This window comes from Beta vulgaris, chromosome 6 (genome assembly GCF_026745355.1).
Source record: "Beta vulgaris subsp. vulgaris cultivar EL10 chromosome 6, EL10.2, whole genome shotgun sequence".
In the NCBI taxonomy this organism is placed as follows: domain Eukaryota; kingdom Viridiplantae; phylum Streptophyta; class Magnoliopsida; order Caryophyllales; family Amaranthaceae; genus Beta; species Beta vulgaris.
Genome location: NC_079207.1, coordinates 66,329,778 through 66,343,035, shown reverse-complemented (window position 1 = coordinate 66,343,035; position 13,258 = coordinate 66,329,778). Strand labels below are relative to the sequence as shown.

The 13,258-nt window shown below is 32.8% G+C and overlaps 2 protein-coding genes across 2 annotated transcripts; both read right to left on the bottom strand.

Moving 5' to 3' along the window:
- Nucleotides 1-871: 871 nt before the first annotated feature.
- LOC104897558 (probable methyltransferase At1g27930) lies at nucleotides 872-2,114 on the bottom strand. Its single transcript, XM_010684457.4, has one exon. The coding sequence runs from the start codon at nucleotides 1,901-1,903 to the stop codon at nucleotides 1,055-1,057; it is 849 nt and encodes a 282-aa protein (XP_010682759.1). The 5' UTR covers nucleotides 1,904-2,114; the 3' UTR covers nucleotides 872-1,054.
- Nucleotides 2,115-2,929: 815 nt separating this feature from the next.
- LOC104897557 (probable methyltransferase At1g27930) lies at nucleotides 2,930-4,036 on the bottom strand. The gene has a single exon (XM_010684456.4). The coding sequence runs from the start codon at nucleotides 3,935-3,937 to the stop codon at nucleotides 3,080-3,082; it is 858 nt and encodes a 285-aa protein (XP_010682758.1). The 5' UTR covers nucleotides 3,938-4,036; the 3' UTR covers nucleotides 2,930-3,079.
- Nucleotides 4,037-13,258: the final 9,222 nt, after the last annotated feature.

Sequence of the window (13,258 nt, the reverse complement as noted above, 5' to 3'; positions counted from 1 at the left end):
ATAAAATATTAAATCAAGCATTTATTACCTCAGTTGATGTAAAAATGTGTCTTGAATTCTTAAATTGTTTCCATTTAAAGATATGTATTTAATGCTTATATGTAGCCCTAAGGGCTACATATAACATTACCCATTTAAAAATACTTCCATCTAATAGATAATTTTGTGGATGACACTTCCATTATATATGCGTATTTTATTAGTATTATTAGCAAGCTTGCTAGATTCCGATCGAGACCCAGTTTCTGAAAAATTAATCTTGGGAATATTGCTGTCGACATTTTTAAGCTATGATAAACATCTAATTGTTAGATGTTTACTAACATTTAACAGGATTAAAATTGTCAATTTACATGGAACGAGAAAGATAAAGTTGTCAATCAACACCTCGAAAAATGTGATGCAAACAAATATATAGGTGTTCATGCAACCACAAATAGTTTTCGTGTAATTACAAATAATATTTATGCAAATAACAGATAGTGTTCATAAGATATAAATAGTGTTTACAAATAGCGTCAGTCTAACAAAAAGCTAACAGTCTAACAAAAAGGTTGACCTCGGAAATTGCAATGTTAACAAATAGTATTCATGCAACTACAAATAGTGTTTATGTATTGTAAGTAGTGTTTATGCAATTAACAAATAGTGTTCATATGATACCAATTGATATTTTTATATATTAAAATATAAATAAAAATCTGCAAATAAAAAAATATTTTCTCTTTTTAATATTGTATTTTCTTTTTTATTTATTACGTGCTAGATGTTAGTTAACATCTAGCAATTAGATGTTTATCATAGCTCCGACATGTTTAGAAAAATTTAAATTATGTAAGCATCATATTATACCTCACCAATTAAAAGTATGTATGTCGTCTTAATTTATATTATTATCGGATAAGTATGTATTCTCTTTATGAAAAAGTAAAACATTGTATAGTACATGTAATAATTTTCAACCGTAGTAAACATGATTTTACCTCTAATTATTAATTAACGACGTACTAATAATAAATTACTTATACAAATTAAAACATTATACTTAATTAAATTAGCAAAAACTTGTTTTACCACCTATATTAGAATCTTTAACAGGTGGAATCTCAAAATGCCACAATCTCCCAACAGCTCCAACTCTATACTTCTTACACAAAAACTCATTAGCAAATTTTTCCTCAACTTCTCGATTCACATCATGTAAGAACACATGTGTATTCCCTGGACGTTTCCTGTCACGCGCCATTATTGCTGCAGAAAATATTGCTGCCATTCTTCCTGGATGCTCAGGAGAGTACCCTCTTGGTGCATCTATCATGATCACATCCCACTCTTTCATGTATACATCGTCGGGTAAATTTTCTAGGGCTAAAGGACAATTTAGGTTCCCTTTTAGAAAAGCACGACTTGGTTGACAATCTGGATTTTTTTTGTAAGTTTGGAGTAATTGATCAGAATTTCGAAGTTGTGTTCTATATAAGACAGTTCTAGCATCTAAAAAAGGTGCGTTTTTTAGTACAATGTTGACCCATTCAGGAGATTCTTCTAAGAAAATAGTTGTACCATTAGGGTTGAGTCCCGCCCACATGAGGGAGTCGTAGCCTAACCCATAAACGAGGAAGTTGCATGGACTTAAAGATTGGAGCACGTTAAATGATTCTGTAACTTCTTCAAGGGTTTGTTGTGGGATCACTTTAGATGTAGCATAATGTAGGATGGCTTTTCCTTGGACCGGGGTGGATTCTAGAGGATATAATTGATTAGATGACCACCGGTGACTAGTGGTGCCTACAAAAGCCGACATAAGGAGTGCACCGGCAATGAATCCGACAAACGCGCCGATTGCGATTAGCCGTGGTTTGTCGGATTGAGGTTGCCCGTTGGTGGTTTTGTGACCCTTCATTTTTAGTTTTTTTTAGCTTGGTGTTGCTTTCTTTGGTGGATTGTGTGCTTTTTTATACTACTACGAGAGGATACATTATACAAAGGGTAGTAGGTGTAGGACTTTAGCCTTGAGGAAGATATTGGTACGTACTACCTTTTTTTAAGTTGTAAGCAAAAGAAAATTTGGAACTAAGGAAAGTGATTGCACGTTCTGCACGTCGAAAGGTCGTTATCACGCCTTCTTCGAAGGGTCTTTGGCTAATAAGATCTAGACAAATGGCAATCAGAGATTAGCTAATGGATTAATGTAATAAATAAGCTAATAGTTTATACTTTATAAATTTAAGATCATAAAAATTTCTTATTTTACTTCACAACTGGAATTTAGACTATGATTTTCGCTTTATTTAATCTTCAAATTTAAGATTAGTGATTTTAATAAGAATCAGTTTAATTTTATATAAAGATCGATAAGAAATGAATTCAAATATAAGCTGATAAAGTTTAATAAGTTCACATAAAGATAATTAAAACTAAAATAAGGTCCAATAAAATTCGATAGGTTCATACCGCTGGAAATTTTAAAAAGATATTGTGATACGAATTATTGAGGATCAAATCATAATTACATTAATCATATGAGAATAACGAAGTAAAAGGATGGTAGATTGTTCCATTTTCCACCTACAAATTGTGGGTTTGATTTCCACTAAAAGAGTTGGAGAAGCTTTAATGCGATCTATCTTACACATTGATTAGACTTTTAGCTCTATGCACAAGAAGAAAAGTATGAATACTTCAAAAAGTCAAACCTCTTAATTGTTCTTGGTTGTATACTTTCTAAAATTCCTGTTTTTTAAACCCACAATTTTATACCTTTCCGAAAAAAAAAAAAAATTTGTTCTACATAATGCAAGGAAAGTTCTATATAGCTTATCCATGCCATAAACTTTTTTCATACAAATTGTAATAGTATGAAGGTACTCATTTAAAAATTTGAGGAATCCATTTAAAAATTGTAATATTAATGATAATAGCCAAGTAGTTCAATAATTAATCTCATGAATTATATCTATATGTATATAGAATAAAAAAAGAAGAAGTTTGAATAATCTTTAAAAAATGATAATATACCCAGTCTTACCTCTAACTACTAGGTTTATTAATATAACATAAACATCTACTTGATTGAGGTTTAACAAAATTTAAAGGTTCCTTCATTATCATCACTATGTTGAATTGGTGGAATCTCAAAATGCCACAATCTTCCAACACCTCCAACCTTATTTTTGATGCACAAAAACTCCTTTGCAAAGGTTTCCTCCACTTTCCTATTAACATCATGCAAGAACACATGTGTATTCCCCTGGCCTTTTCTTTGACGTGCCATCACGGCCGAGGAGAATATCGCCGCCATCCTTCCTGGATGTTCCGGTGAGAATCCTCGCGGCGCGTCGACCATGATCACATCCCACTCCCTTTCATACACTTCTCTTGGTAGATTATCTAAGGCCAATGGGCAATTTTGGTTCCCCTGCAAGAAAGCCTTGTTAGGGTGGCAATAAGGCTCTTCCTTGTAAGTTTTAATTAACTTATCAGCATCTCGTAGGTGTGTCTTGTACGACACTGTTTTAGCATTTAAATAAGGTGCGTCTTTTAAAACGGTAGCAACCCACTCAGGAGACTCTTCTAAGAAAAGGGTGGTTCCATTTGGATTGAGTGCTGCCCACATGAGAGAGTCGTATCCCAACCCATAAACAAGAAAGTTGCACGAGCCTAAAGATGTGAGAACGTTAAATGATTCTGTAACTTCTTTTAGACTTTGTTGTGGGACCACCTTTGATGTGGCGTAGTGGAGGATCGCCTTTAGCTGCATAGAGGTGGTTGCCGTGGTGGAGAAAAGAGATAATCGATACGACGACCACCCACCGGTGGGACTTACGAGGGCCGACATTAATAGGGCCCCCGTAACAAACCCTAACAACACACCTATGCCGATTAGCCGTGGTCTATCGGACCCAAGATGAGTAGAGATTCTTTTGTTACCCTTCATGTTTGGCTAATTAATTTGTTGGTGTTTTTGTTTCTCTTATAAACTTTGATTGCAAGGTTTTATATATACACTAGTACTAGAGGATACATGAAGATTGTTAATGTTAATTATTTGTATGCACGTCGCACGTCTAAAGGTTGTTGCATGTCCAATAAGGTTTTGTTTGTTTAATCAAATGAAGACAAGTGTTAGGAATTGATTGATTAGTAGTAATACATTATTGACCGCTAATTTGGGAATATATTATACTCCATATATAACTACCTTATGGAAAAATATCATATATAAGTATGTTTTATATTACTAGACAGTGATAGTGGGACATAAAAGAGACGTGTGAGGAGCTTAAGATACTGTTCAAAAATAATAACTTAATTTAGGATATTCTTTGAAATGTAAGAAGTAGGAGCTGGGTTGGTAAGTTGTAAAGAAAATAAGCTGACTTATAAAGTTGTTTGTGTATATAGTTATATAGGTCCCTATTTTTTTTAAAGGGAATGAAGAGATAAATTTTATTAACTGAAAGACATACTAATATCTATTTTTGTAGTATTAAAGAAGAATGAAATACAACATATTTAATCAAATGAAGATTTTTAATATAACTATGATAATAGGGATTAGGGTTGACTCAATCGGTGAACTTTTCTATTTTTCCTATTAAGGTCTAAGGTTCAATTTCTACCTCAAGCATTATTTGCTTGGGATTTAAGGGGTAAGGGTTTGGACTCTTTGGAGACTGGAGTGTGTCTGGTTGTAATGTGCCTCTGGGTGGGAGGGGAAGGGGGCATGTGCGAGGGCAGCCCCTAAAATTTCTTCTTACCAATTTTAAAAAAATATAACTATGAATGCAACATAGCCCTATTTGTTTCGCTTAATCAAACAACCTTCCTTGGGAGCATCTATCAATTTATTAATTGGACTGTGTAGATAGCATACACAATTGAACACTAATTGCAAATTGTACAACAAACTGTTAATAAATTGTATGTTTGCAATAAAAATCGTAAAAACCAAACTTTAAACTCCCACAAGGGGATATTAACATATCAAACTCCAAACTTCGATCCCACTAATGGAGACAAATTAAATTAAAGAACCTAATAATTGGATAAAAAGATCTTCAACAAAGAGAAAAAGCAAGGAGGATTATCATAATTGATCGAGAACTAGAAAAACAATTGCATACAAGTAGAAATTTGAGATTACCATCATCGAAAAGGATGGTGACAGCTTCAAACTGATTAAAGAAAAGACTAGGACTTTTTCAAGGAGATAAAAAGAGAGAGACGAGGTAGGGTTGGGTGTTGGATTTGTTATGTGACGTATGTCCCCATATTATATTGGATTTGTTATGTGACGTATGTCTAGCTTGTAATAGGATTCTAGCTAGGTCAAGGCCTATGCGAGGGTAATTAAGAGGATTTCTTAGCTTCTTACCAATATTTAAAAAATATAACTATGATAACAATGAATCGGATATGAAAACACAACATAGCCATGTTTGTTCGCTTAATCAAACAACCTTTTATGAGAGCATATATCATCTTGACATCATTTTCAGAACAAATCCCTTAATTTGACCGACTAGATAGCATACACAACTGAACATTGATTGCAAATTGTACAACATGCCGTTAATAAACTGTATCTTTGCAACAAAATCATAAAAACCAAACCTTAAACTTCTACAAGGGGAGATTAACATATCAAACGCGAAACTCTAATCCCACTAATGGAGACAAACTAAAGAACCTAATAGTTAGGTAAAAAGCTCTTCAACAAATAGAAAAATGAGGAGTATTATAATTGAAAATTAGAAAAACAAATGCATATATACAAGTAGAAATTTTTGATTACCATCATCAAAAGGATGGTGACACCCCTCTAAATTGATTAAAGCAAAGACTAAGACTTTCTCAGGAAGAGAAAGAGAGAGAGACGGGGTAGGGTTGGATGTTGAATTTGTTATGTGACATATGTCCCCATCTTATATTGGAAAAGTCAAGTCTATTTATTTACAATGCTTAAAGGGGTCTGATTTTTGAGAATTTTGTTTTTCTAACAGTTCTTAGAGGGGTGGTATAAAAGGTTAAGTAAAAAAAGCATAAGTATCTAAAGAAAGAGAAAGGGGAAAATAAAATAATGCAAAGATAGAAATTAATGATGAAAAAGTAATGAATCAAATATGCAATGGGGGGGGGGGGGGTAAACATGAGCCAACTACTTTTTGAGTTTGATTTTCAAACTATTATGAACCAAATATTTATATACCTAATTTTTCACTTGAGAATCTGGTAAACATGCTTATAATATTTCTGTATGTTTACATTCTAATTCTATGACATTAGACTTATATTTAACAGTTTTGGACTCATTCTATATCACTATCAGTCTCAGTTTTAACTTAGACATTTTTATAAAATTATCATAAAAGTTGTATATGAAAACAAATAAACTTATCCATACTCTAGTCATTTTTTTTTTTGGAAAATTAATTATAATAATCTAATTTTTGGTAGGTTGGATGATTTTGATCCCACCAATTGATTATTTTTTAATAATCCAACTTTTTAGGGTAGCTTCTCGAACTCTATTGTTTCTTGTCATGACCAATCCATTTTGAGTATATTGTATGCACAACAAATTAAAGTTAGGATTATTTTGATAAGTTATCCCCAAAATTTTAAAATAATATGCACGATTTAATTCACCGAACCGGCCAAAGATTGAATTATTAGAATCAATTTTTCTTTTTTTGCTTATGAGGACTAGATAATATACGAATTAATAAAACTATTAAATATAAAATATGATTTTGTTCTTTCTCGATTTTCCAAAAGGCTAACTCACAACAATAATATACTTAGATTTACACAATATATATATGGCCCATAACTTAGTAATAGGAATTTATAAAATAAATAAAAGAGTATCTACTTGATTACAAAATTCGATCCCAATTCAAGTTTTACAAGAGTACCTCGAAATTTAACTTGAAGTTCTTTAAGCTAGAAAAAGTTCGAGACTTGGCACCAAATGGGATTTTATCATTATGAGATAGAAACTACCTCTAAATTCAAGCTCGACTCAATGTTTTCAATTATTCAAGGGAATTTTTTTACAGCATCTCAACAATAAGCCTAAAGTAGCAATGTAGCATGTAGTGGGAATGTGGGATGCAAGTAATTGTGTTATAGTATATGTTTGCGATGGAATTACGTAGTAGGAAAGTGGATCATCATCAATTAAATTCGATTTGCAAATAATCCAATTGCAATATTGAATCATATCCTAATTCAAATCAAAGAGAGGGTCAATTTTCAGGTTTTAAAATCATTCGGTCTATGTTCATGCTTATCAAATATCATAACTTAAATTAGGCATCATTTTCATTTGATACCTCCTTTTGATGTTAACAATTCTATAGAATAATTAACCTAGCTGTGTTTTCATTTACCTTTGAATTTAATTTTTTTTAATTTATTTTGAGAATTTATTTTCTTTTAGAAATTAGGTGATTTTAGCAAAATTTATTCTAAATATGGACATAATATAGTTTGCATTGAGGGTCTTCCAAACCCTAGAAAAAATCAAGACATCTTCTGTCCTCATGTACTTATTAAATTACTATATTGTGAACTTAAACTCTTAACAATTTTCATTATTCTATATTACAACATTCATCATTTTAAATTTTATTAGTGATATACAAATGGGAGACAAGAAGCTCATCAACGTGTTCTAATTAATTTATAGTCCAAACTTATAACATAATTAAGAGTTAGATAGAACATTATATTAATTTATGATTTTTAGAATTTTATTAATCAGTTACACAATTAAGCTAGTAACACGTTAGCAGAGTAATAGTAGTCATACACTCATACTAGGGTTCCGTTTGTTTTGAAGGAAAACAATTGGCGAAATTGGTAATGAGGCATGCTTTTTTGGGTCATGCATGACCTTGCTCTTATAGTTTGCTTAGGTGTTGGCTTGTCTTAATTAAATTTCAACTTAGGAAAGCACAGGGCTTTACTGTGTCTACCATTTGGACCATGTGTTGTGGCTGCTGGAATTTGCTTGGGCTGTACATATATGTAGGATGTCTAGCATGCATCATAGGATATTAACTGCTTAGACCTTGTTACAGGGCCAACTGGGCTGTTTGGTAAGCATGTTAGTTGCTTGGAGGAAGCTCACTAGCTTCACGCCTGACTTCTCGTTGATAGAGCTTGTAGTCTTTGACACGATACAATGACACAATAATACGAATGAAATTAATACGACGAAAATATAAAGTTGTTAAAAAGAAGCATAGAATTGACATGAATGTGAAATCAATTCCAAAACGATATACAACCCCTTTAAATCAGTTTATAATATTATGTAACTATGCTACAACATGTACATGTTTTGCTTGACATGTGCAAGTAATTTGGGACGAGGGAGTATTATATATATATATATATATATATATATATATATATATATATATATATATATATATATATATATATATATATATATATATATATATATATATATTGTTGGATGCAATGCATTGTGTTGCATACAACTCATGGCTCGAGTGATGATAAAAGAGTTTCTCGGTAACATGGATGTGATTCAAAGACACACCCCGTGTGTGTGATGGATACTTGTACAAACATCTGAATAATACATATTATCCCAGATTATCATTAATTTAATCCAAGGCATACCCTGGACATTCAAATTTATATGGGAAAATTCCTCAGGTACCCCTGAGGTTTGGCGTAATTCCCAAATTACCCCCCACATTTGGGGAATTCCTCAGATACCCCCGAGGTTTGTGTTTGTGCTCAAGATACCCTTACTATGGATGGAAACCTAACGCCGTTAGGTTTTCCTCTCCTTCTCTCCAATTTTCTTCTTCTCTTTCCACCTATCATCCTCCATTGATGAACATGGAAGCTTTCTCTCTTCTCCCACCCCACTCTAAAGCCCTAACCACCCAACCCACCACCGGGCTTCCCCCCACCCCACCCCTCCCCCACCCCCGCAACTCCCCTCCCCCACCCTCCCATCACCCAGCAGCCCCCCTCCCCCCCCCCCCGCAGCCTTCCCCCTCCCCCAATCCGTCGCGAGAACCCCACCCCTCCCCCACCCCACCCCCTCGAAATCGACGCCCAGAACCCCGTCGAAATCGACCCCACCCCTTCCCCTCCCAGTCGAACCTTGACCAGTTCACTTTGGTTGATGAGCAGTGGCGAAATCGATCTTCTTCAGTCGGAGATTTGGGATTTGGGAAAAAACAGAGGAGAGAGAGAGAGATTGCGAAAATGGGGGTTGCGACTGGCGGGGGTGGGGGCTGCAGGGGTGGGGGAGGGTGGGGGAAAGGGGAAGTGGTGGGGGTTGGGTGGTTAGGGCTTTAGAGTGGGTTGGGAGGAGAGAGAAAGCTTCCATGTTCATCAATGGAGGATGATGGGTGGAGAAGGAAAGGAAAACCTAACGGCGTTAGGTTTCCATCCATAGTAAGGGTATCTTGAGCACAAACACAAACCTCGGGGGTATCTGAGGAATTCCCCAAATGTGGGGGGTAATTTGGGAATTACGCCAAACCTCAGGGGTACCTGAGGAATTTTCCCAATTTATATACTTAGATTTTTTGAAAACACAAGCATAACCTAAACAATATGCGAAGAATTAAAATCAAGGCATAGCAGATAATACAATCAAATATTAAGTTCCCATAAAATCATAATTGCTACTATGATAAATAAAATACAAGGGTATGAAACTTAAAACACACATACGAAGAGTATCTTTGTTGTCCGAGGCCATATTTGGATGTCAAGATAATATATGAATAACATGATTAAGTCATTCGATGTTAAAAAGGAATTAATTCGATCAATTAATCAACATTTTAACAGTATAAAAAGTATGAATTGATTTGCCTAAAAAAAATTATATGTAACCATACATGTAATCTAGGATATGCTAAAAAGGAATCACAAAATAGGGCAATTCAATTGATTGAGGAATTACTAAAGAAATTCGACAATTATCTTTGCAGTTCAATTGGGGGGTTTAGGGTTTGTGAGCAACTTAACAAGAAATCACGAATACTAACATAGAGCAAACAAAATCGACCAAGAAAAAAAATCAATTGATGAATTGATTTGATGTCCATTTTAACAATTATTTTTGGAGAAGCCGGAGAAAAGTTAGTACAACGTTATTGGGTTTGAGGATGTCCGTTACAGTGGCTAGTTAGGGTCTATTCTTTTGGACTAAAGTAATGAAAATTCAGTTCAGTTCAAACAAATTCAGTTCAGTTACTTTCCTCTCATAGTTTTCATTCACTTCATTTCAGACAATTGAGTTCAAAAGCAAAACAACAAAGCCTAGTTACATCGAGTGGTTTTTTTTTTTTTTTTTTTTACTCATTTCAATTTAATGATCTCATATGACCAAAATTTATATGTGCTTTTTTCTCATTTGAGATTATTAAATTCAAAGATTTTGATTTGTTCAATTAGATGGGCTAATATGACACAATATGTTTATTTGATCAGGCCGAGTTTAAAGGTAAAAGATTCAATCCATTAAAGTAAACTTGGATTTTTTAATTTTTATTTTACCATGGAAAAGAAATAGGCTAGATTCCTACCGCGTATGTCAACCTGCTACAATGTCTTTTCGGACTAGCAGGAAATTATTAACATCAAATGGAGGGAAGAAAAGAGTGGGAGAGTTATAGGAACGCCCTAGAAGCCATGAAAGCAGACGCTTTATTGCCTTCTCGACCAATGTGGCGAGAACAAATTTTCGAAAAGCCGGCTATATCCTTACCTACATGAGAAACTTTCATAGTTTAATGTAATAATTGTTAACTTTAAAATGCACAAGCTAAGAGTTAACATGGCACGATAGCACGACCTAAAGTCGAAATGAAAATTAGCGGGTTCAAGCAACATGACTCTTTTCTTATGGTTTGGTCAAAATATTTTAAATAGTAACTTATTTATTAAACAGGTTAGCTCGACAAGACAAAATATGACTCAATTGTAAACTCTAGTTTATACCAATTGTCTTCAATTCCATCAACTTTTTTTATATTTTTGGAGCGAGTAAGTTGTCATGACTACTCTACATAGTTTTATTTTTGTGGTTAAATACGCTTCAATATGCTAGAAATTTTAATTTTTAATGATAAATGTATACTAAAGTAATGACCAAGGAGGACATTTGACATAACTCTATGAAAAAATTTCCCTCCAAAATCTTCTTTTGGCAATTTTAAATTTTTTTAACTAAAAAATATATTATAATTGAGGATTTCGTAAAATATACAAATGAATTATAAGATTAGACATCAAATAAATTCAAATTACAAAAGATTAAGTCATTTTAATTGAATATAATGATTGATAAATTTATTATGATGAATATTTGCATTGCAGAAGGTCAAAACTAGTATAAAATAGTTTATTGTTTTTCAAATAGAATTTTCTTTCTACCAATATTAATTTAGTTTTCATACTGTTTGATGACTGGTCTAATTTGTTTAGGCGCTTTTTAAGGTCAATATATTTTGATTATCGCGTATTTTTTGAAGTTAATTGACCATATTAATAAATTTGTAAAACATTGAATTGAACAAATGTCCATAAAAAATACTCAATAGGGATATGATGAACATTATTTAGTACGGTATGTTAGATAATTATTATTATTATATAAAAAATAATTGTTATTAAAAAATCTAAATGAGCAAGTTAACTATTGAGAGTATGCATGTTAAGAGTTTCTAAAATAATTATGACCCATTTTAGCAATATATTTATTTTTTATAACCAAATAATTTAAGATTTATCAATATTTTTTTTCAATATTTTTCTATATGTACAAGTTAATTAATAAGGTCACAATATATCATTTTTGGCTCGAATATAACAATATAAACCTAATTCATTTAATCAAACAAGTTAATCATGTCAATATTTAATTAAATGGATAAAAATTCCACACTAACCTGCTTATAGATTAGGTTCGAATCAAGTTGTTAAATTGAGTCTGCTTTTGCCAACCCTAATTGCTCATGGTGATAATGTTGTGAACTCTAAAAGGTGTATGTCGTAGTGTGTTAGGTGGGGAAATGCACATGGGGATTAGGGAAGCAATAAGTTGGAACAAAAGTTAACAGAAGGTCATGCTATAAAATTGATCAATATTTAAAGCTTCAAAGGAATCATATATATGAATTTAATGAAAATAATTGTCAGCCAGATAATCTTGTTAAAAGCAAAGAGTATTATGTAGAGGAAAATACTTTATCTATTCAGTGGGTCAACAATTCACTATTAATAGAAATAAATAAATAGTGGAATCCAACTCATCAGTTTTAATAGTTTTTTAATACTCTATTTCTAGTGGGTTAACTACCCACCAGATAAAAGTAATTAACATTGCCGAATGTGGAATTCTCAATTACCGAAATTCTACTCCTTTAACAGTTTTGAACCCATCAATCAAACTGAAAAAGTAATAAATAAACATGCAACAAAGAGATTAAAAGACCAAGTAAAAAGAATGTAACCGGGTGACAACAAATAATCTATACAAATATATTAGAAGGCATGTGTGATAACGTATACATGTCACTTGTCACCTCTGTTACTCCACTAAATTATCCAATGTGTACATAAGTCATGTCGATTAACAAAAGTGAATTTAGCTTGCAACAAGATTAAACATGTGACCTCCTGCTATTATAACATGACACAATTACCATCTCAACCAACTTTTAATCATGTTTTAAGTGTTCATAATAAAAATTTAAATTTACCTTCTAGGAAAAGACATAATACAATAAGAAGCCACCAGAGAATCAACCCTCTTGGTAAAATAAATCCGTAGGTCATCGCTTTGCATTATGAAAAAACAAAACCTCACTTACAGAACTACAGAAGTGGAAGTAAGGATGTGTAAATCAATAAACATTAAAAAAAAATCTAAAAATCTATTTAGCATGGAAACTCTCATGAAGATCATGTTTTCCATTTCCGAAACTCGTTTCATTGAAAGACCACCGAGTTTCCTGCCTCAATGATCTTCAGTCATAAAATGATATTTTCCCAATTCAAATTTTTTTTAGCTAACTCTATAGTCTATGTCCTATTATGATATATCTTTTGTCACTAATAAACAAAACTACAACAGATTTCTATGCAACAATAGTTATTAATTCCCTAAATTTTGGGTTTCACGAGAAATGAACAAATAAGGTGTCCAGAGGCTTTTTCGAGGCAACACAAATGTGCCAAGCCCCGC

Bases quoted from the DNA above. Each gene is read 5' to 3' on its own strand.
- LOC104897557 (XM_010684456.4), bottom strand. From the start codon at position 3,937: ATGAAGGGTAACAAAAGAATCTCTACTCATCTTGGGTCCGATAGACCA.
- LOC104897558 (XM_010684457.4), bottom strand. From the start codon at position 1,903: ATGAAGGGTCACAAAACCACCAACGGGCAACCTCAATCCGACAAACCA.